This window comes from Aulostomus chinensis, chromosome 13 (assembly GCF_037954235.1).
Source record: "Aulostomus chinensis isolate RoL2024-O1b breed Wild chromosome 13, RoL_Achi_v1.0, whole genome shotgun sequence".
Classification (NCBI taxonomy): Eukaryota; Metazoa; Chordata; class Actinopteri; order Syngnathiformes; family Aulostomidae; genus Aulostomus; species Aulostomus chinensis.
Window position 1 is genome coordinate 19,645,895 of NC_141332.1, and position 23,235 is coordinate 19,669,129.

General features: G+C 43.2%; 3 protein-coding genes across 8 annotated transcripts; 2 read left to right on the top strand and 1 right to left on the bottom strand.

The window, feature by feature from the left end:
* The first annotated feature begins 1,544 nt into the window (after positions 1-1,544).
* On the top strand, positions 1,545-13,055 carry tmem255a (transmembrane protein 255A). Of its 6 annotated transcripts, none has more exons than XR_015118931.1 (11): positions 1,545-2,132; positions 6,110-6,252; positions 6,788-6,850; positions 8,008-8,097; positions 9,467-9,529; positions 9,798-9,886; positions 10,052-10,123; positions 10,470-10,638; positions 10,721-10,867; positions 11,863-12,166; positions 12,294-13,055. XR_015118931.1 is itself a non-coding variant. In XM_086221977.1 (11 exons), the coding sequence occupies exons 2-11, from the start codon at positions 2,075-2,077 to the stop codon at positions 12,004-12,006; spliced, it is 1,038 nt and encodes a 345-aa protein (XP_086078103.1). In that variant the 5' UTR covers positions 1,545-1,902; positions 2,008-2,074; the 3' UTR covers positions 12,007-13,054. The 6 variants fall into 6 exon arrangements, 5 of the variants coding, with proteins under 5 accessions (XP_086078103.1, XP_086078102.1, XP_086078104.1 ...); XM_086221977.1 differs by having other exon boundaries at positions 1,545-1,902; positions 2,008-2,132; positions 11,863-13,054; XM_086221976.1 differs by having other exon boundaries at positions 11,863-13,054.
* A 995-nt stretch (positions 13,056-14,050) lies between these two features.
* zbtb33 (zinc finger and BTB domain containing 33) lies at positions 14,051-18,609 on the bottom strand. Its single transcript, XM_086221975.1, has 2 exons — positions 18,304-18,609; positions 14,051-17,112 (listed from the first exon to the last, which is right to left on the bottom strand). Exon 2 carries the CDS (start codon positions 17,108-17,110, stop codon positions 15,248-15,250), a length of 1,863 nt encoding a protein of 620 aa, XP_086078101.1. The 5' UTR covers positions 17,111-17,112; positions 18,304-18,609; the 3' UTR covers positions 14,051-15,247.
* A 751-nt stretch (positions 18,610-19,360) lies between these two features.
* nkap (NFKB activating protein) lies at positions 19,361-23,173 on the top strand. Its single transcript, XM_086221983.1, has 8 exons — positions 19,361-19,932; positions 20,639-20,719; positions 20,835-20,899; positions 20,982-21,068; positions 21,172-21,217; positions 21,403-21,597; positions 21,975-22,124; positions 22,406-23,173. The coding sequence occupies exons 1-8, from the start codon at positions 19,505-19,507 to the stop codon at positions 22,578-22,580; spliced, it is 1,227 nt and encodes a 408-aa protein (XP_086078109.1). The 5' UTR covers positions 19,361-19,504; the 3' UTR covers positions 22,581-23,173.
* The last annotated feature ends 62 nt before the right edge of the window (positions 23,174-23,235 follow it).

A 23,235-nucleotide genomic window follows, 5' to 3' on the forward strand; every position in this document is an offset into this window, starting at 1 on the left:
GGGCAAACACCAACCTGCGGACATCCATTCTCTTGCAAATTGATCATATCCGTGCTTTCACATCGTTCTGGGTTTCAAAGGCAACGTTTAATCCCCAAACTGCAGAACATCAGCAGCTTCATTCAGGCAGCTTCAGTGTACAAACTCCCAGGACACAAATGAGCAACTGGATTCTCTTTCCCTTCCTCTCAATTGTTTCATCTACTCTGGCGTACTTCCTGACCTCAGTCATTTAACTAAATACACCAATGAAAGGATATTTTACCCGTAAGGATAAATTCATGATTAAGATTACAGAAATGCCTGAACCAGCTTTGGTGGAGTTCCCAGAAAAAACAAACAAACAAACAAACAAAAAAAAACAGTCATCAGACACCAGTTGACGTTACTTTATTGAAGGACAATTGCAGACTGTTTATGAAAGAAAATGAAGAGCAAAGAAGTTTTTTTTTTTGTCTGTTGATATTTTGTTTGAGCGATATATAAACAATTACTCGATAAAATAACTGGCAGATTGGTCAGTGGTGAATATATCATCACCCCCTTTTATGTTTGGAGTTTTTGGGCTCTGGAGCAGGAGCCTCAGTCAGTTCAGCACAGTAAAGCACCAGGGTTCAAACCAGTGTCTTTTCAGGGCAGCCTGCCGACCCTTAGACTTCCACCTTCCATTTAATATATCATAATATTACATCCTAAATGCACATAGGGACAAATGTATGATGTAATATTATGATATATTAAATTTATGATTTAATATATCATAATATTACATCATAAATTTGTCCCTATGTGCATGTACAGCCCTAATTCATGTCGCTTTAATACCTCTGTAAGGATCATGAACAAACCGTTATTATTAATGTCAACTGACAAAGGGAAACTGGCATTTGCATTCCTCAGTCAACACTGAAGCTTTTTACACAAAGTTTCAGGAAGCTCTGTGGAGGGTGCTGCCGTTTTTTTTTTGGTCACACGAAGGCAGTAGATTCAAGTCCAGTTCCCTTTTTGAAGGCGCACTCTGTCAAAGGTTGACAGGTGTATTTTGCTGCGGCAGCAAAAATAAATAAGAGAATAACGGAAAGGTTACATCGACATGCCCTGGGACGACAGATAAAAATTAACTTTTGGCTACAAGCTGGCATTTTCATATTAGATGCAAATGTTCATCAACATACTATCCCTTGTATGAATATATCAACAGATGAATAAATAAAAGTAGAGATTAATGATAAATATGTGAATTATTGAAGTAAATATATGTATAAACATATAGATTCATAGCGTTCTTTATAAATAAATACAATAATTTTGATATTCTTTACTTCAATATTTAATTAGATTGAGAATCATTTAGTAAAGCACTGACTTACGTAACGTTGCCTGTGTTTTTGGCACTTAAACCTCTCCCTAAACTCCTGCTGAGCTCAATGGCAATGCTGTACATATTGTATGCAGTAGCGTGTTTCTGCCAGCTGGGGGCGCTCAACGCCTGGTCTGACCCGCCTGCTGCGTCTCTCTGAACCATCAAACCACAACAACAAATCTGGCGAAGTCACAACACCTGCGCCGAGACGATTGAATGTTACTCAGTGAACGTAGTAGTTATTTATTTATCTATTGGTTTAAAGACAGAGTTTTCCTGAGATATGTTTATTCATTAAACTGACAAACATCCGTTATGAAAGACAGTAACGACCCGAGCGGTGTAACGCTGTTAGTTTAACGCTGATACGAGTGAGGACTGAGGGACATGCGCACAGCCAGCCAGCGGCGGCAGCAGCAGCAGCAGGAACCCCACAGCCCGACACCGACACACCGTGAGGACACAGACCGACAGACGCACCGGCAGCTACGGGCATATGAATGAGAACGCCCCGGCCTCGGGAGCAGCGGGGACGGAGGGTGGGCGGTCAGAGGAAAGCCTGCGTTCATTCATGACTGCGAAAAGGATTGGCAACAACACCGAGACGTGATTTGTGTGCTTTTTTGTTTTTTTTAACCTGCAAGAGGACCGCCTGGAATACATTCTCCTACCTGCCTGCCAGTAAGCCAGCCTGCCAGCCTGCCAGGCAGCATGCCCCCCGGCCAAAGCCTTCAATCCAGCGGGCTGACTCTCTCTGAGACCAGCATGGGTAGGTGTGTGCAAGGTCACGGCGCGTCTGCAGCAGGTACTCGCTTTTATTGCATTACGGGACGTTCATTCAAGCCCAAGTCGCACAGTAACAGAAAAATTTGCACGGTGTGTTGGTTAAAATAGAAGAGAGAATGTTGTTTTATTTATACAGATATGTATGCGTGTGTGTGTGTGTGTGTGTGTGTGTGTGTGTGTGTGTGTGTGTGTGTGTGTGTGTGCTTGCGCGCGCGTGTTTTAAGAACGAGAGAAAGACAAAAACACACGTTGCATCACCAGACACTCAGTGTTGTCTGGTCCAGGCCGCAGCGCGTCACTGCAGGTGCGGCGACGTTGAGTAACCGCAGCACGCTGGAGGTTGGCTCTGCTGCTGGTGACTGATTTTTTTGCAGGATGCTCCTCTAGAAAGACAGTTATGGCAGCCCTTTCACATCATTTCTGTGGAAGATTGCTCTTCTTTAGCCAAGAACGGCTACACGGTGATGTTGTGTGTCCATAGTTTTGTGTTGTTGTTGTTGTTGTTTTTATCTCTGGTTGTTTGCTTGAGGGGGTGTTTTTTAATTTGTAGGTTCTGCCGATATTTTACAACTGATTTAGCTGACAACTAACAGATCCATGTCCATAGGACAAATGATGTACAAACACATGTAGAGTAGGGGTTCACTTCAGTCTCAGCAGATCCTGGTGATACTTTCATAGATGGTCATGGGATTTGGTAGATGGCCAGTAGCCACCGGTGCCAGGGGCGCGCCGATATCATCGCACATCCCCATTTAAGTGGATTAGTTGGCAGGTGAATGGACAGGAAGTTAATGAACAATGATTCTGAACAACAATCATTTTTCAAGTAGTTTCACAAAACACACAAAGATTCTCTGGCATCAGCTTCTCAAGCGTTCTGCTTTTCAAATTTCAGGTTTTTGATTGAGAGAATCAGTTGCTGTGTAATGTGGAGTACTTTTCCAACTACTGCTACTACTACTAATAAAAAAAAACCCCAATATCACTAGTGATGTATGTGTTTGAAGTAAAACTCTATTCTCATTCTGAGCCTGGCAAAGTTCTCAGGTGTCACGTAGAAGTCATCAAGTTTTCAAAGGAATTAACAAATGAAGCCACGCACGAATATATCATTTCCTGCAGGTATCTCACTGGCTGGTGCTAAAGGATCATTTGTGAAAAAAGCAAATTAAAAGACTAAAAACAAGGAATGGAAAGACCAAACAGTCACTACAAAAGCACTTCTTCATCATGCCACTGACACAACAGCTTCATACATTGTTTCAGTTAACAGCAATTGAGAATTTGATACCAGGAAATGAAAACAGCCTGTGTTAAAACACGCCCAGTCTCAGTGGACATTCAGCCTCATCCTGGTATCATTCTGATGGAAATAGAATCAGCGTAAACACGGAGGCCCCGCAGTGGCAGCACAGACCGCACAACATGGAGGCACAACAGGAAACAGTTCGAAGTGTAAATTATGTTCCATTGTAAATTATTAATGGAAGGGGGGGGGGGGGAAGCCAAAAGATTGAGTCGAAAAGTAGTGAGAGTATGTGCTTCAAAATCTATTTTTCTACTTCCTCCATGGAGCTGCCATGACCACCGATGTTGGTTTGTCTTTGTGTCTGTTAGCAGGGTTGCGCAAAAAGTTGAGGATGGTAAAAAGATAGAACATTGATTTAATGTTGATTTTTTTTGGAATTAATTTGGACCTGATGACATTATCTCGTCTTGGCAGTGTTAATAGACGCTGTAGACAAGGTAGAGGAGGAAAGCTGACAAGCCAACTGAGGTATAAACGACAAAAGAAAACCTTTGTCTCGTGGTATTTGAGCATGAAATGATGAGGATTGTGGTAAAAAAAAAAATCATACAATTATTTAACATGGAACCATTCTTTTGAAATGTAGATTTAACTGAATTAAAAATGAGTAAATACAAGTTTTAAATAAAATGGAGAGAAACAGAATAAACACATTATATATATATATGTGAACAAAGACACTTTGCCTTGAGCTTTGATTGATTATATTTATAAATCTAAAAGAAGAAGAGCAAGGAAAAATGCACTTTATTACAAGACTGTTAGCAGGACCCAGTTTTGTTCCCAGGCAGCTGAACCAACTCGCTGCCCCCGTTCACGAGAGAGCTGCACTTTGTTTTTAGCTCAGATCAAAGTGTTTGTGGATTACTGGAATATACGGGTGGACAAAGAGGACGTGAATTACATCAGACGACACGCCCGAGGGTTTGTAGATGGACATTATTGGACAGTCTGGCTGTTGCTAGCCATCAGTCGCCATTAGCTTCTAGATGAATATACGTGGCCAGGTCTCTCTGCATGCAGGAGTCATAAAGAACCGATGCGGGAAGAGAGAAAAACTGCTGCGACGCCTCACTCTCACTTGCCTCCATTTGGTCAACGGACTGCTCAAGTTTAGCGTACATACACAACAAATGTATATGTGCTGTTGTTAAATTTCTGAAGTGTACCATTATTACTTTCAATCTGTAATAATTGTGACGGCTTGTGATAGTTGTATCAGGCTTTGAGTTGAGTTGTGTAAAACAAATTTACCCTCGTGTACAAATAAAGAAACCTTGAACCTTGAACCTTGAACATCTTCATCAACTCAAGATGGGTATTTGCCGGTAGATGAATAGCAGGAAATACTTGGTTTTTGGTGACTTTTGGCTTTAAGGCTCCAAAACAAGAGTCCACTAAGCGGTCAGTGATGTGACGGCGGCTACATCAACTCTTTTATACGGCAGATGAGAGAAGCTTAACATTTGTCCCTAATGCATCTGGAAAGGTGTCGAAATGAAGACTACTGAACAGCCTCATCTCTCCTGGCGCGGCTCTTAATTCAGCGAGCCAGGTAGGGCATGACTGCTGAAGATGTAACTGACTCCACTCATCACTAGCATTCCTCAGCTCTTAGATTTCTGGGTAGCAGCGATAACAGAGGAAACGTCACATGATCTCAGATGCTTTGATTCAGCTGCGCTGACCTGAGTTTATCAGTTACAAACCCGAGCCCTCGTCCTGACCTTTTTGTTTTATTGTGAAAAGTTTTTTTTTTTTTTCCCGCATCATGATTTTCAGACTCAGCGTCTTCGATGAATGAAAGCTTCTGGTTTGTCTGCCCAGAGTTTTCATAAAAACCTGCTTACTGAAGCGAAGTGCTGATAATAGGAGCGTATCTATCAGTGTTCAGGGGCGTCCTGCCATCTCCACGTTTCTATAAATTGATAAAATAGAGGTGACTCGTCTGGTGTTCGAGGACGGCTCGGTTTGCATTGAAACGGAAGATGTAAACAGAACAGAATAGATCAGGCTGTCACACATCCTGGAGCAGAGGGAATTAACTTCCAGTTTAGAACGAAACATTGGTTGCTGACTCACTGGTTGCCAGCATGTGCTGGATATGACGGTTTTCACCACTGATTTGACCTTAAAGAAGTGCACAAGTGTTGCAGCCTCCCAATTAAGGGTTGTGTGTGTGTGTGTGTGTGTGTGTGTGTGGGGGGGGGGGGGGCTGGACTGTGGGAGGAAGCTGGAGTGCCCGGAGAGAACCCACGTAGGCACAGAGAGAACACACAGAAAGACCCCGTGCTCAAGCCGGGGCTTGAACCTGGAACCTTCTTCCTGTGAGGCGACAGTGCTGACCACTGCACCACCGTGCCGCCCATTGAAGGAATTCATTTTTTAAAAAAGTAATTTAAGTTAGTAAATCATTGTTATGTTGAAAAAAGTACTGCACAAATGGTTGTTTTTGTACTTTTATGCTAGTTTAAATTCCACATTTCAAAATCAGGCTGAGGGAGGTTTTGACGATAGCTCGTAACCCCTGTAACAACAAGCATGGTGGGCTGTCCAGGTGGGTACAGGTAAGGCATCCGGCAGGTCTGAATCTGCCCTCTCCATCCATCTGCGTCAAAGCGTGACAGCGACTGTGTGATGTCTTGTAGGTTCCTTCAAGAGGAGGAAGAGGAAATCCATCATTGTGACAGTGATGCTGCTCATCGTGTCCGTGCTCATCCTCGTCTTCGGCCTGGCGGCCACCACCAGGACACAGAACATCACCGTGGGCGGCTACTACCCTGGACTCATCGTGAGTGCACGTTCACACCTGTACGTGGCAGCAGGCCTTTGCCTCACAATATGTGAAGTGAGAGAGTGTTTCCAGCGAGCTCTTCCCGCTCCTGATGAGCCTAATTACTGAAGGGCTCTGAGGAGGTGGGGGGGGGGGGGCTTCTCTCCACATTCATTATTCAGCATCACAGTCATTAGAGGCTGAGTGAAAACTATCTTGCCCATAAATTTGTTTTCTTCCCTCTATTCAGCTTTTAGCCTTCAGCGTCACACAAAGAGAAACGTCGCCAGTGTGTCTCATTTAAATGTTCAGATTTAACTACAATTCCAATAACGAAAGAGTCCAACGCGGTATGATATAAGGAAAGAAAAACAAACAAACAGTGACGTGCAACAAAAGACTGAGGGAACCCATCGTGTCTGTCATAGCAAATATTGTTAGAAACATGGTGAAATGCTTCCCAAGTGCAGGACAGAAACTTTGACTTTATCTCTCCCTGCAAGAACATAAAGCTTCACATTCAGTATCTAACAGCTGTCGTCTTTCTCCTCAGCTCGGCTTCGGCTCCTTTCTGGGAATCATCGGCTCGCATTTGATAGAAAACAAGAGGCAGATGGTAAGAGGATTTAAATGACCTCTGTGCATCCAGATCACTTACACTTGTCTCCACTTCTTCACTGAACAATGCCATTAAATCTACGTTTGTATCCCGCTTGCCTTACACGACAGACTTGCTGTTATTGTGACACAGCAGAACCGGGCCGGGGATGCAACTCTCACCGGGGCTGCAGAGGTTTATGTTGTGTATCAGAGCGAGTAGCCTGGGCTTCAAGGGAGAGGCGGCCAGAAATAGAACTATGGTGTAAGTGGAGGAGGCCAGATGTCCAAAGCGGAATGTGGGGAAAGGAAACTGCAGATGAGAGGAGCAGGTGGGAGGTGCCAGGCAGGAACTGTCAGGGCCAAATTGAAGTATGAGTTTGCCCCATGACTCCTTTTCCCATAACGCAGCAGAGTGAGGATGCCAGGGGTCTGAGTGCGTGTGTCGGGACAGGCTGCAGCTCTCCGCTGCTGATGTCATCCCTGGACAAATATCCAGAACATAAGTTGATATTGTTTTGAGTTGTTTTTGGGTTTGCAATGCAGTGGGGTTAAGATGAATCTGCACCAATTTCACACAAAAAGGTAGTTTATTTGTGATTGCGGGGGGGGGTCTGTAAGAGCTGTGACAACAGTTCCCTGTCTCCTGTGTGGAGGCGCTTTGTCATCTTGTCAGATTGAATTATTCCCTCACAGCTGAGATTCAGGGCATAGTCTCTCTTCAATCCACCACCTTAACGGGAGAACAACAGAAGAATCCCCCGAACAGAAACGTTCCTCAAAGGAAGATCCTGTCTGCAGGCATTTCCTAACCGTCTTAATGTCAAATACTCAAACCAGACACCCAAAACAAATTGTTTGTCTGTTTTTGTTTTTTACGGGGTTTGGTTTTTGGCAAGTACTCTACATATTAGGTTGATGAGGCATAAAATCCAAAATTTACTCACGTACGAGCACACACACACACACACACACACACACACACACACACACACACACAAAAACACACACAAATAATGTTTTTGTATAAATCCGATCATGTACAAAGAATACAACTGCAAATGTGTGTGTGTGTGTGGGGTGGGGGTTCTGGCTACTGCTCCTATAAAGATGGAGGAGCAAGGTGTCAACCGCTGTGTCTCTGATGAAGCTGACGCTCCCTCTGCTCTCCTCCAGTTAGTGGCATCTATTGTCTTCATCAGTTTCGGGGTGGTCGCCGCCTTCTGCTGCGCTATCGTAGATGGAGTTTTTGCTGCTCGGCACATTGTAAGTATCACTAAAGCTTCAGGCTGTTGAACTGAAACAGTACATTATAGATCTGACGCTCCTCCTAATAACAAGCTTATTAATCAGTGCCATGCTGATTAAAGTTTAATCAGCTGCGTCTGTATCAGACATACAGGGGAACGTATTCACTCCTGCAGCTCTCCCATGGCAGAGGCAGCTGCCGCACCCTTCCCAGCAAATATATTAGGTGTCAGAGAGCCAAGATTCTCCATGATGCAAATTACATAACAATAAGTAACCACTAATGCATTCTCAAATCAATTTTGCTAAAATAAGTTCAAGCTGGGTGAGAAGAGAGATCAGAGCTGCTCTTCATCTGCCAGTGGTGGCAATAAAACGGAAAATTTTTCTTTAAAACGATCTTTGTAGAGCCCGGGGCTGCAGGGAGACCTGGATGTCTTAAAGTTTACAGCGTTTATGAATAAACACGATGCATCAAGGAGAAATAAAGCGACCAGCCACTACGGCTCTGGAGGAATCCCAGAGTCAACTGTTATAGCCTCTGGTCAGGTGTCCAGACGAGGAGGCTTTCACCAGAATGAGGTAGGCTAGGATATCATTTTAGTCAAGAGGGACGTGGGTCAACTTGAAAAATCACATTCTGCTCAGGGCCCCCTAAAGGCTCAGGCCGGAACTGACTGCACCACACAGACACAGACTCAAGGGTAGACATAACTTCATATCAGAGAGGTGACGTTCATAATACGTTGGTCCTCTGTGTGGCAACAAGTTGCACGCAGCAAACCTTGTGATTGTACAATGGAATATGATCATATGTGATTTTGCCCCACTTACACAATGTCTTTTATTTATTTAACCTGATAAATGTCAGAGATTAGAGACCTGACCACGAGTGCACATTTACAACAAACAAGTTACAAACACAACAATAAATAAAACCAATGCAGAAAAAAGTTACGTTCAGATAGATCTGGGTGATTATAGAGAAAATACAGCAAATATTACAATATTCAGAAGCGCCCTTTTTCAGTATTGTTATATTTATCGCGCTGTTTTCTATGAATTGCATTGGATGATAAACATCGATCATAAAATCGGTCCTGCATGGAAACAAAAAGTGTAGCTGTAGTTTTTAACCTACTTTGGAGACTTCCGACTTTCTAATTTCTCTTCAGCACTGATCCAGACTTGTTTAATATATGTGATTATATGATTCTAGTATGATGATGTGATTCTTGTTTAATATATGTGATTGTATGATTCTAGTATGATGATGTGATTCTTGTTTAATATATGTGATTGTATGATGATGTGATTCTTGTTTGATGTATTGCAACTCAGTGGTAATTATGTTGAAGTGTAAGAATTCTTGTGTTTTGCTCTGCAGGACCTCAGGCCGCTGTATGCTGGACGCTGTAACTATCATTCCAGTGAGACATCTGACCAGGACGTACGTGACACACCTTACCTTCATCTTTGGCGTGCGTTAAAAACACAACATCGGAGCCGAATCGAAAGCATTGAACCTCATTCAGGAAATGCTCTTAAGCACAAACTTGATTCAGATTCCAGACATGAATCAGCTACCTGCGTCTGCTGTGTGTCTAGTCACGCTAAAGGGATAGTTCACACAAATACTGAAAATTCAGTCTTCATCCACTTACTTTTGTCAATGTGAGTGAGCTAAAGTGAATGGATGTATACTGTTTGACCGTCAGGTTTCCTGCCTGACGTCGTCCCGCACGTCCTGTAAGCTGCGTGTGAAGAGCAACACCTGCTACTGCTGCGACCTGTACAACTGTGGGAAGTGAGTACGCCATGTTGATCCACCAGCGACGCCTCACAAACTGGCTGTCTGCTTTTGCACCGTTGGCTTGGATTTTTGATGTGCCATTTTTTTGTGGGAGATTCTTTTGCATTGCAACTTGTATTGGAACAAGAATGTTTGTTTTCTTTTTAACCTTTGTTTCAGAGAACATCCTCTTATGGGACTTCAGAATAAAGATGTTTTGAAAAAGTTTAGGAAATCATCCATGATTTGGAAGTAGGTTCCTCTCTTCTAGACCCATATTGGACATTGAGTGATGATTGAACTCAAGTAATTTTAACACAATACCACCCTAAATGTGTGCTTTAGATGTCATTTCTCCTGCATGTCCTGTTTGTGTGCGACCAAACACCCTTCAGGTCCTCATCTGTGTTTGCCAGCTCTCTAGCAGCTTCCCTCGATGGTTTCTGTTCTGAAACTGAAACCATCAGACCTTTTTATTCTCTATAAACCCGTTTTTACATCCCTAACTGTGTCCTGAACATGAGGAAAAACTACAAAAACAAAGCAGTTGACCTTGTGGCTTGGCCGTAATCTGTCCTCCTCTCTCTGCTGCCCACTGGGCTAGCCGTGTGGAGGTGATTGGAGGCTACCACGAGTACACCGACGTGACGAGCTGCAAAGACGTGGTGTACCTTTACCACCTGCTGTGGTCGGCTACCATCCTCAACATTGTGGCTCTTTTCCTTGGCATCATCACGGCTGCAGTGCTGGGGGGCTTCAAAGACATGGTAGCCTGCTCCGTGTTACATTTAATGTCTTGACTGTTGGATAGAACGTGAACTGAACTGATGCTCTCCGTGTGTTCATCAGATGCCCTCCACAGCCTCAGACACTCCATCTGAGCCAGAAGCCATCACAGCCCCGGTCCCCTCAGACCCTCCTCTCCCTACCACCTCCCTCAACTCATATTACAACACTGCCCCCTGCCTGCCACCATACACCGCCTACGACGTGCAGGTAAGAGAAGCACACAGTCTGAAGTGTATTTTCATTTAAAAATTCTACTTTGAAAAAAACAAAAAAAGATCTACACGTATGATTAAATCAAGAAGATCTAGAGATAAGATAACACCCAAATATGTCAACATTGTAAAAATCCTCTTTAGAATGAGAATTTTCCATATATTGCCCCATTATAAGGGTTATTTCTGTGTCTCTCTTAACAATATTTGCACTTCACTGTTACACAAAAAATGTATTTTCCATTTCCCTCCTGTGCTACATGAGGAATCCTGCAGTTGGTGTTTACATTCTCACTGGAGTTTTGATTTTTCTCAAGTCCTGATTCAAATTTTCTGCCAGCCTGGTGTAGTTTCATATCTGATGATGGTCAAAGTTCCTATTTTAGATCGATGTTTGTTGGCACGTCTCTCGAGAATGTGCTATATTCTGCTTTGCTATTTTCATATCATCAGTTTTGTCCGGATGCCATGAAATATTTTGATAAAAATCTATATGCTCCACTGCTACTAATGCGCTATTGCATGAAAAGTCCAAAACCAGCAGTGCAGTTTTCTGTCTGTCAGTACTTGGCAGGACAGTTTTTGGCTCTCCAACGAGATTCATTTTCTCTGAGTACAAAAATGTTCTCAAAGCTAAATTGTAGTTCCATTTTTTTTAATGGGTGGTTGTGTAATTTGTGATGGGAATCCTTAAAATAAACAAACAATAACGGGGACTTAATTTACCAAAAGACATGTAACTAATCAACCACTTCAGGAGAGTTTTGATCTAAGAGTAAGAAAAGTGAACTTGTGACTGGTCCTGGTTCTGGCCACTCATCACCCCATCTCGAGCAAGGATCCAGACTGTGTTTGTACTGTGACCCCACCCTGAATGAATTAAGCTTAAAAAAAAAGAAACCAAAGCCCCACAACTCTTTTACTTCTTGTAGTTTTTTGTGATCCTGGAAGTTACCCAGAGGGAAAATCATATTTTTGACTTATTCACAGGGTTCCTTTGTTTTCCCGGACTCTTCGGGTCTGTCAGACGAGTCCCAGTCTGGAGCCAGCCACCTGTGGCCCACCATGGTCCCTCCTCGGTACTCACCTCCTCACAACCACCCTGACGAGAAGCCCCCTCCCTACAGCCCCTGAGAGAGCTGCAGTGGCATCAGGTGCTCCATGTTGGATGAGGCGTTGGGATCCACTGCGTCTCTGGGCTTTTTTCCCCCATCTTGATGGTCCAGAACCATGACGAGGATGAGGGCCACAGAGCATGCTAACATTTGAGTTCTGACCCACCTAAAGGGAGCAAGTATCCTACGCACCACCTCTTGCCTGCACTGTGTATGTGTGTGTGTGTGTGTGTGTGTGTGTATGTGTGAACATACATCCTGAAAGAGTTTACACATCTATCTGCCTTAATGCAAATGGACTTCCAGTACTGCAGCATTCTGTCACCTGGATTTACTCTGTAGAAGGTCCAGCTGGTCCAGCTCACGCTCCCTAGCACTGAACATGCTGCAAAAGCTTCAAGGGGTTGAGACCATGTCCTCAACGTTTGCTTCTCGAGAACACCCCCCCCCCCCCCCGACTCATTAGCACAGCTAGAACCCCTCTGTGGCAAGAACCCAGATAGAGCCGTTGGGAGTGAAACCCTTGAAATAACACTTGTAGTGGTTATAGTGTCACTTTTTAAAGGCAGTTAGCAGTAATGGAGATACTCCCAATATTTGTGTATAGCAGTAGCACGTACACACGCTCCTTTAGCACAGCCAAGCCTAAGGTATCATGGTGTCCATTTACAACTGCAGAGTTGATGTTCCAGAATGTCTCAAGTCGCTGTGCGAATTGTTCAGGACGGACAGATACGATGACACTCCAAACTCTTTATTTATTGCATTTTCACTAAATGCCACAAAGCAGGTAAGACTCTATACTGTACATCTCTCCTCTTATGAGTAATAATATCTTTGTTGAGAGTAAACGCAGTCAGTGCTGGACTCACTGGCCGGATCATGGAAATCATGCAACACTGGTTTAAAAAAACAAACAAACCAAAAAAACGAGGAAGAGGAATGGTGAAGAGTTAGTCCTTCAAACTCTTGTCAGCTGGTTTTATTTTTTAATTTCAACAACACATTCTCAGGGGCTGATGAGTCAGTTCCTTTATGTCTTGCAATTAAAATTTGTTTTGTGTAATTAACATTGTCGTCGTTTTCTTCTCACCAATTTTTTTTCCTCAGAGGATGAGGGCAACTCACCGAACAGCCACATCACCTCAGCCACCGCAACGCTCACGGCACATTTCAGCAATAATTTATGTTTTGCCTGTTTAACTTCAAAAATTCCCACAAAACTGAGAAAAAAAAAATGGAACTGTATTTATTTACTGTATTGTCAGATTCACAGAATGTGACACCTGAGATGAAACGATGTACAAGAGATTTAGATTGTCGTCATTTAGTACAACAGTGACACAGATGATTCCATCCTACCCAGACACCTCCAACGACCAAATATTCTCTTAAAAGTCTGTCTCCTGAGAAGTAAACTGGGATCCACATTTTTCTAAATATATAAAAGTAAACTAAAATGAATCAAGTACAAGAGTATATCAACTGAGAGGTTTTGCCTTTCGATCTTGAACTGAACGGGAGCACATTTCTGTGACCGATCTAAAATGTTTTGGTTTAATTTATATTTTATAAACTTTTCCAGGCCTGGAAATGCGCCGCCCCCCCCCCCCCCAACACACACTCAATTCCATGACTTTCCCAGGTAATTTGTAACCACATGAACTGTGTGTAGGAATACCGTTTAAACAAGCTTGCAACAATCAAGAGGTGACATTAGGAACTTGTTTAAACGCGTTCTCTAAATATGTACAACTATTAATAATAACCAGCATCCCTCCAGTGAGCTGGAACTGGGGGAACAAGGAAAAACTCAATGTTTGGAGGAGTTTACTTCAACAACAACAAAAAAACCCCAAGCTGGATTTTACTCTTCCTGTGGTGGACAGACTGTGAGTGAATATTTCATTCTTAGTCAAATTGTATTTATATACCATTACCAAAGATAAATTATAGTAATAAAAGAAAAATCTACTGTCAGACTAGGGAAAGTTGGGTAATAACAACAGAGACAATAACAAACTTGAGAATGAACACAAATACACACTGTATATCACACACGCCCATGTTAATCTGTTTATTAAAAATTCATTATTTTACTGAATGACATGATCGCGTTCCATATTACCACTACGTGTCTACCTGTCCTGACCACTACTGACATCTGAGAGGGAAAGTAAAAGTATTGAAAACTCCCCTGTATGACACTAAGTGCTATCTGATAGAAGCCACAGTTTCTCCCAAGCCACATCTCTAGACTCCAGGCTTTGAAGTGACCGTTTAACAAGAAACATCATCATTATTAAAAAAAAAAAAGGAAAATATACAGATACGTCGAAATAAGAGACAATGCTTGATGGATAAAAAGACACCGTGATAGTCTTAGAGACTAAATATTAAATAATTATTCAATATCTTCCCTGCCTCAAAACCCACACCTGGGTTTGACAACAATCACATCATGAAAAAATAGATTTCAGATCTGTAAAACCAACGAGGGAGAAGTCCATTTAAAATGGTCTCAAAGGGAACCTGGAATGATCACAACCCGGAACGTCTGCTGAAGCTCCCACTTGATACTAAAGCAGAGTTGCACTTGAAGTACTGAAGGTTTCAATTTGGGGGATTTTTCGACAGTCTTAAATAAATATGAGAACTCCACTGTACCCAGGAGTGAAGTTCTAGGGAGCCACGTTTCACAGAGCTGACAGAGTGACTGATCTAGATATCATGGACAGTGTCCATCGTTTTTGTGCTTCTGAATTCCATTTTGAAAAGAAATGAATATCGTCATCTTATTTCTATTTTCTATTTTTGGCAGGTTGGATTTTTTCCCCCAATCTTTTCTTTTTTTTTTTTACTGCATATGCACATGCTTTACATTTTCTGCTCGTGTTAATTGTAATTTCCTCCAACGGTACAGAAGATCGTAAATACGGAATAAAAATGAGTACAGATGCGGTCCCATCACACTTGCGTTGTAGGAATATGAACTCTGCGTCTCCAGTTAACAGCTAATGTGAGTGCAAAGAATTCATCGCAGCTTAACAACTGAGACCGTTTCCACTGACGGTTTACAGTTTGTCGCTCTTTTACAGATTGATTTCCCACATCAGAACTTTTATGTCACTCCAAGAGCTGAACGGGAAGTCAGGTGTGACCACATTTTCATCTGATAGGACAACATTGCTGACATGGAGCCAGAAAGGAAGGGGGTGGGCACCTTAAAGGCACAAGTACTGGTACAGCGAGGGGTTTGCTCAATAGGTCTCTGGTATTACAAAGTCAAACTCGGTTCCCCCCTGAGGAGGAGAAGTTGTACTTGACCGAGGTTGGGCGTGGTTGTCTGGTGGAGGCATGTCGGCGTCAGACTTGATGAAAATGTCGTCCCAGTTCAACATCCTGCTCTGTGTGGAGGAGTGGACATCCTCGCCGCCTGAGGTTATGTGATGTACGCTGCCGTCCTCAGAGATGACGGGGAAGCCCGGCCCATCGTTGGCCCACGAGTACGGCTTCATCTGCACAGATTTACACGGCAGCAAGCGGTACAAGTTGTTGTCGGTCGCGTCTTTCTCCTTCCTCCCGCAGGGGTCTTGGTTGTGGGCTTGCTTGCAGTGGTTGGACAGTAACTGGTAGTTCATGAACATCTCGTTACACATCAAGCACTGGTATCGCCTTTCTCCCGTGTGGTAGATTTCATGTTTAGTTCTGTACTCGGCCAGAGCGAAGACTTTGTTGCAGTAACGACAAGGGTACTTCTTTTCCCATGAGTGTGTGTTGAAGTGACGGCGGAGACTCGTCAGACACACGTAGGGGCGTTTGCAGACGATGCACACGTAGAATGTCTTGCCATCCATGATCAGCTCGTAGTGGTCTTCCAGCTCCGTCTTGGACTTTTTCTTGCTTGGGCCGGCCTTCAGAGACAGGGGCTCTTTATCAAAGGGTTTCAGGGGTGTGGCCATGAATGACCTCTTCCCTTTGTTAGACTTGGACCCTCCCTCTCCTGGATCCTCCTTCACTTGGACTATGTCATAAGTATTTTCGCCGATGTTGGCGTACACTTTGCAGCCTGCTGAAATGGAATCGATTTCTGTGGTTGGATCGAGTGTTACCGTCTTCTTTTCTGCAATAGTAGACTGAGGTGTGCTCGTCTGAGTTGCGCGGCTCTCAGGGATGTCCAGAAGTCGTATTTTGGAATCCCCCCGCTGAGCCGGAACTTGCTTTTTCTGGACTCCCGTTACTTCGCTGTTTTCAGATGACTGAGAGGCACTCGAGGGCTCGGGGGTGAAGCTGCTGGTCCTGGCGGGTGTTGCGGGGGCGCTTGCTGAAGAACCCCTGGCAGGGGAAGATGAGTTATTGGAGCTGTTGTCTGGACTGTGCAGAGGGCTGCTGTCTAGCATGCTAGTGCTGGAGGGCTTTGCAGGGTGTGTTCTTACAGGGGTAGAGGCTTTCTCTTTAGGGTTAGAAACGGCAGTATTTGATTCTTTGTCTTGCTCTCCACCTACTTTTCCTGAATCGGCAGACTCCAAATCAATGACCTCACCAGAGGCAGAGTTCTGATTGGCTGTACTATTTGGAGCACTTGTTTGAGACACAAACATGACATCACTATCAGAGTCTTCCCCATCTGCCTGTTTGTTCGTCTGATTGAATTCCTCAGCAGATATCGAGAAGGATTCTGAGATGATCGGCATCACTTCTGTGCATGTGTCACTTTTGTTTTCCGCGTCCTTGGACAAACCAGGCAGACCCTTCACCTGTGATAACGGTAACCCCAGGTTGGCTATGAACTTCACCCCAAGTATCTGTCCAGCGTGTATGAGCTCCTCAAGCATGTCCGAGCGAACACGCACGATCTTTGAGCTGTAAATGTAATTGAGAATCTGCTCAAAAATTTCTGCTCTGATGAAGTTCAACTCGATGACTTGTCCGGCTACGCTGAAGAGCTGGTGGAAATATGTACTCGACGCAGACAGGATGGTCTTGTGAGCTCGGAATTTCTTGTCCTGTATTATGATGGTGACGTCGCAAAATAATCCATGATTCCGCTGCTCGTTCAACGACTTCAGCACAGCTGCTGAATACTGCGTGTCGGTTGCAGATATTAGCTTTAGACTCGGCATGCCTGTGGAGTCAAATCCAAAGATTAGAAAACCATCACACACCAGATCACAAAAGAAGTCCAGACAATTAATTACAGTGTGCACAAGGGGAGAATCTGCACTTTGACTTAATATTTGTACTTCAAATATACACATAAGGCCACATCCACATCCTGCTTTTCCATTTTTAAAAGTTAACACTTTAAAATCAGCAAGCCAGTAGATGTCTGTGTAGGTTCTCATTCATCCAGGTCATCGTAGATCGAAGCGAAGTAAAATCTGGTCAACTGGACGTAAGTTAACTTACGTCCAGTTGACCAGATTTTACTTCGCTTCGATCAGCAAGCCAGTAGTTATCCTCAAGTTTACCGATTCTTCTTGTTTTGCGATTACAATTATTTCACCTAAAATTAAACTTAGGTTTCCTCAATTAGACTTTGCAATGCAAAGATGTCCTGCCAACAAGTTATATTCTTCAGGCTAAACACAAAACATCTTGGATTAATACAGAGCCGAACAAAAGTCACACCATCATAATTCAAATTAGTTTTGTTTAATGAACATAAAGATAAACACATTCATTGTACCCTCTAATATCGCCAATCAAATTGCGATATTCTTCAAAAATTAAATGTAATTGGACACCTTTCAAAATCATGCAGCACCACTGAAATGTTTCTCAGTGCTGTCATACCAACATCAGTGCCACAATGCCGAGATATTTAGTGAAACAAAATAGGATATTTTCATATCTCTGTGCTTTACAGAGTCATAATACAGCAATATCACAAAACGGCCTATACACCTCTTACTAAAGTGAGTAGAGACACTTTCAATAACAACGGCCAGTAAAACCTTGACACTGGTGAAGTGTTGTGCACCTGATGCGATTGCATCTACATTAAACGATTCCAATCAAGTCTTTGAGCCAGAAAGCTAATTCTGCTTGAACAACATGACTTCAACGTGGGTACTTGTTTTCATAAATATGTAGATATTACGCAGCAGTTGAATGGAATATAGAAATCCTGCCGTTCATGAGGAAACAAATATAACGCAATTGGTGTTTCTTTCCTCTTCCTACTTAATGAGATGGATGACGCGGCCTAACATTACTGGAGCTGATTAGCATGCTAGCTGCAACTACAACACCGCGGTTAAAACGTGCTACTCACAAAACCTTCGATATCTGTACATGGATCCGCTCTGCTCACCTGCAAGCTTGATGTTTCCCTCCAGACAAAGCAAACAACGACTGTAGTGAGCGACTTAGCCAGCTGCTACACACAATAGCTAGCAGCAGAGTGCTGCTCCTGCTAACTGTGCTCCGTTCGCCTCATTCATTAAATAGCCAAGAGGGAGTCGCCTCGCCGTAGGTTGACAAACATGCATTTAAACTGCTATAAAACTTGAATGCGCAGATCCGGCTGAAAACAAAACTGGGATGCGCATTAAAACATCATTAAATTGGCCTGGATGTTATTTCGGCGCGACGGTCGTCCTCGTCTAGTGACCGTCGCGACTACTACCAGGTCATGATGCTGGTCTTCAAAATAAAAGCACGGAAATAACGCAGTGCCCATCATTGTAATGAAAAGAGTTCGATCCATTTCTCATTTATTACTGTACACTACAGTTGAATCAATGGATGAAAAACACTTCTCACTGGACAGCCCATACAATGATGACCTACGAAATATGATCTTTGTTAAATGGCTTTTTTTTCCAGAATGACATACTTGCACTACTCGATGATATCAACAGGCCAGGAGAAGAAGGGACAAATAACCTGCAAATAATAAGGGGCTGTGAGGGTGTCTTACACACAACATGAGGGTGTCTATGTAATATTTGAGCCTGCTCCATTTGTTTTTGTCTGAATTCTTTGGACAAGTAAACGCCTTATCCAGTTTGGAACGAGTTAGGATGTTTTGCCCCTAATGACAAAGGGTCCGCATAGTGGAACAATAGAAAAAAAAATGCTACTTTCCGTAATGCTCCATCCGTTAATGCTTCACCCTTTCTGTTTGAATGACCCAACATAAAAATTGCCTAAAACAGCAAAAACTAGACAACACAAAACAATAACAGAGTAAAGACTGACTGATTACACGCCTGAATACAAATGGACTCATCATTTCTCCAACAGCCGTTAGCCCTTATTTCTTTTTATTTCTTTATATTTATTTCCAAGCCAAAATTACTACTTCATCGCAAGATGGAACTACGTGCTTTACCGTTCAGGAAGACCGGTTTCTTTTAGAGGACGGATGTATTTTGAACGCACTTCCTGTTATTGGACGTTGTGGTTTCACATCCAGGAACAGGGCCGCTCGTTGATCTCTGTTTAAATCGTGACTGTTGTATCTTTATTTTCTCCGTGGTTTTGTTGTGAGCGTTAGGCGGTCGGTTGGAATGCCACTGTCCGATCGGTCGAGCTCTGACGGCGGTGGAGCGGTTCGTAGCCCCCGGGCCCGGAGACCGCGGACTCGCTCCCGAAGCCGAAGCGACAGCCGAGACCGGAGCTTGTCTCCAGACAGCTTCGGGCCCAAACTACCGAAGCCCCGCAACAGAGAGCGAGAACGAGAGGAGCGGGAGCGTAGGTTCAAAGAGGCGAGAAACATCAGACGGATCCGCATTGGGAGCCCTCGTCGCAGTCGGTCTCGCTCCAGGTCCCGGTCCCGGTCCAGAGAGCGACATAACAACAGTAACAACAACCAGAATCACAGCCACTGGTCGGAGCGGGACGCTCCCGGGAAGCACGGCGGCCTCCGAGACGACTATTACTACGAGCAGCAGAGAGACGACGCTCAGAGACAGAGACAGGAGGCCTTCATCGCCAGGTAGTTCCGAGTCCCCAGCATCGACTGGAGGTGGAGCGGGGCTGTTGGCTCCTCAGACCCCGTTGAGGTTCCTCCAGCTGGAACCTCGGTGTGACCTTTGAACTCATCGTTTCTTCTGCCCTCAAACCAGACAACTCTGTTCCACCTTTACTGTAACGTCTAAATATTCGTTTCTTTTAGTTAAAATTTAGTAAAATAATAAATAAATAATGAGCCTGATTTGTGTGTAACAGCTGTGAGATGCGTGATTACTGTTAAATGTTAAAACTCCAAATTCTTTGGTTATTTTTGTTTCAATTCAAGCAAAATTGTAGTTTAAAACTATAATTACAGTGATAGTCAAAATGATGGTTTATGTGAAATACATATGTTGATAATTGGGGGTTCTGTTACACCATTTATATACATACACATATATATATATACATACACATATATATGTATATATATACATATATATATATACATACATATATATATACATATATATGTATATATATATACATATATATATATATATATACACATACACATATATATATATATATATATATGTATACATACATATATATATATATATATCTGGCAGAGCTTCATTTTCTGTCCCATTGATTTAAGAAATGTTTCAGCTGGTTGTTCCGTTTGTGTTGAGTTTGAACTCTGAGAATATCAGAGTTGTTTTATCGTACGCGTCTGTGTGTCACAGGCGTCTGCAGGAGAGGGAGAGGATCGGGGAGTTGGGTTGCCCTGAAGTTTGGGGGTATTCACCGAGACTAAAGGAACCAGAGTAAGTTGAGAAGTTCCGTGCTACACGTGCTGACAGAGTTATCATTGGATGTTATGCATTTTAGGAAGCACCACACGTGTTTTTCCAAATCGTCTCCCGTCTTTGTCTCCACCAGCTCTGATGAATTCACGCCGGTTGAAGGAGACGAGAAAAACAGCAGTTCAGAATCAAACTCTGAAGGTGCGGAGCAAACATGCTGGTAGGATACATCGACATTGATGTCATTCTGATTTAAAAAAAAATCCCTCCTGCTGTTTTGTAGAAGAGAAGAAGAAGAAGAAAAAGAAATCGAAGAAAAGAAAAAACAAGAAGCATTCAGAAGACAGTGTTTTGGAATCAGATTCAGATGGTAAGTTGTTTAGTTGTGAAGTCAGATGAATGTGGTTTTTTTTAAATTTCCTTTTTTAAATATTTTTTGTAATAACCTGAACTGTTTGGTTGCCATCTTTCAGAGGAAGAAATAAAAAAGAAGAAGAAGAAGAAAAAGAAGAGTAAAAAGTAAGTTTGGATACGCCACCTCACATCCACTCTTGTGACACAGATATGATGCAGAACGGGTCTGTGATGTCACCTGACACCAGATCAGCCAATTGCAGGGCCATCCTCAAATACCCATAGAGATAGAGATTTTCAGCTGACTAAAGTATTTTATGGTGCTGAGTTACTCACATGTTTCCTCTCAGGTCCAAGAAGTCCAAGAAGAAGAAGGCAAAGAAGGCTCGTAAGGAAACCAGTGAGTCCAGCAGTGAGGAGTCTGAGGAAGAGGAGGAGGAAGATCCCAGCTCGGTGATGTGGGTGGAGAAAACCTGCATGGATGAACACATGGTGGGACCCGAAGCTCCCCTCACCCACATGTCCCAGGACGACAGGCCTTTGGAGTGAGTCTGCTTGTCTTTTAGCTGTCGCTGATTATCAATAAGTTATCAGACCAGATGAGTCAAACTGTGATAATGAAAGGAGTCCATGTGTCAGCAGCTCCATGTGTTCCAAGCTAAATGAACAGTTACCACGGGAGTCAAATCAGGAATTCAGTAATTTCAGGGGACAACAAACTGTTTCTGCTCCTAGGTTGCCAGATTTCTTGTCGTCTTTAATAGTAAACAAAGCTTTCATATAGAGGAAAAATGTTGAGAGAATAATATTCAGAAGAATTGATAATAGTCTGACGTGTACAGGTATGCTGTACGTCTTCTAGCCAAGGAATTTTTTTTTGACTCTTGTTTCTTTTCCCCTCCTCCTCCTTCTCCTCCTCCAGCTTTGGTCACGCGCTGCTGCCGGGTGAAGGTGCAGCCATGGCGGAGTACGTCAAAGCAGGCAAACGTATCCCGAGAAGAGGAGAAATCGGTCTCACCAGCGATGAGATCGCTAACTTTGAGAAGTCCGGTTACGTGATGAGCGGCAGCAGGTTGGTGATTCTAAGTATAGAGCAGAAAACTCCCCCCAACATGGAGGCGATTTATACGCCTGCTGTTTATTTCAGACTTCACACATAAAGTAGCTCCTCTCTCATGGTGGAATGTAACCAAATATAATGAGTCAAGTACAATATCAACTTTTTTTTGGAGCATTTTCATTTGATTAGAATGTACGCAGGGATGTCATCCAACCCTGCTCCAATAAACTCAAAATACTTCTTTCTACTGCGTCTGATGTAAGACACTAACGTGGGTGAACGTGACCCTGCAGGCATCGTCGTATGGAGGCCGTGCGTCTGAGAAAGGAGAACCAGATCTACAGTGCAGATGAGAAGAGAGCGCTCGCGTCCTTCAACCAGGAGGAGAGGAGGAAGAGGGAGAGCAAGATCCTGTCCAGCTTCAGGGAAATGGTTTACAGGAAGACCAAAGGCAAGGAGGAGAAATGAGCATCGCAGCCCCACTCAGATCTGTGGTTCCAGGTGTTTGGTTACTGATGAGCACATTTGAATTCATCGCGATATGCAGGACATGAGGAGGATTTTCATTGTAACTGTTAGACGGGAGGTGGTACTTTTGTGCCGCTTTCACTAGAACTGGTGAAATTTCTTTGTCTCAGTAACTTTATGTAACCCTAAACAGAGAGATAAATAAATGGTGACCATCTTGTGGTTAACATTTCTTTTTAAATCAGCTGTGATCGTGTGCTCTCAGCTGTGAGGTCGAAATGTTTGGTCCTCCTCTGGATTAAGATTAGGAGTACGCATCACGCAGCAAATTCACCAAACACCAGGTTCCGCCGAAGCTTGAGTTTGGCCATAAGGTGTCAACGTGATCGCACACGTCGGTGCTGCGAATTTAAATATCCCCATTTGTGACCTCATCGGCAGGCCAGACAGGGGGCTCTATTGTGTTTGGGATTGTGTTCTTTTTAAAAACAAAAGCCTACAGTTGAATCCCCATTATCATAGTATATTTTTGAAGTTAAAAAAAAGCCTGTTTTGTCAATTTTTAAAAAAATAAAAAGTAACAATTTAAAAGTATCTGCCTCTAAATTTGGATCTGTGTGTTGGGATTTGTCACTATCACCTGTGAGTGTACATG

Excerpts from the sequence above, each read along its gene's own strand:
- tmem255a (XM_086221976.1), top strand. The coding sequence starts at position 2,075 with ATGCCCCCCGGCCAAAGCCTTCAATCCAGCGGGCTGACTCTCTCTGAG. Across the intron at positions 8,098-9,466 it reads TTTTTGCTGCTCGGCACATT|GACCTCAGGCCGCTGTATGC; the intron begins GTAAGTATCACT and ends TTTGCTCTGCAG. Across the intron at positions 10,124-10,469 it reads AAATCATCCATGATTTGGAA|GGCTAGCCGTGTGGAGGTGA; the intron begins GTAGGTTCCTCT and ends TGCTGCCCACTG.
- zbtb33 (XM_086221975.1), bottom strand. The coding sequence starts at position 17,110 with ATGCCGAGTCTAAAGCTAATATCTGCAACCGACACGCAGTATTCAGCA.
- nkap (XM_086221983.1), top strand. The coding sequence starts at position 19,505 with ATGCCACTGTCCGATCGGTCGAGCTCTGACGGCGGTGGAGCGGTTCGT. Across the intron at positions 21,069-21,171 it reads TTTGGAATCAGATTCAGATG|AGGAAGAAATAAAAAAGAAG; the intron begins GTAAGTTGTTTA and ends GCCATCTTTCAG. Across the intron at positions 21,598-21,974 it reads CAGGACGACAGGCCTTTGGA|CTTTGGTCACGCGCTGCTGC; the intron begins GTGAGTCTGCTT and ends CTCCTCCTCCAG.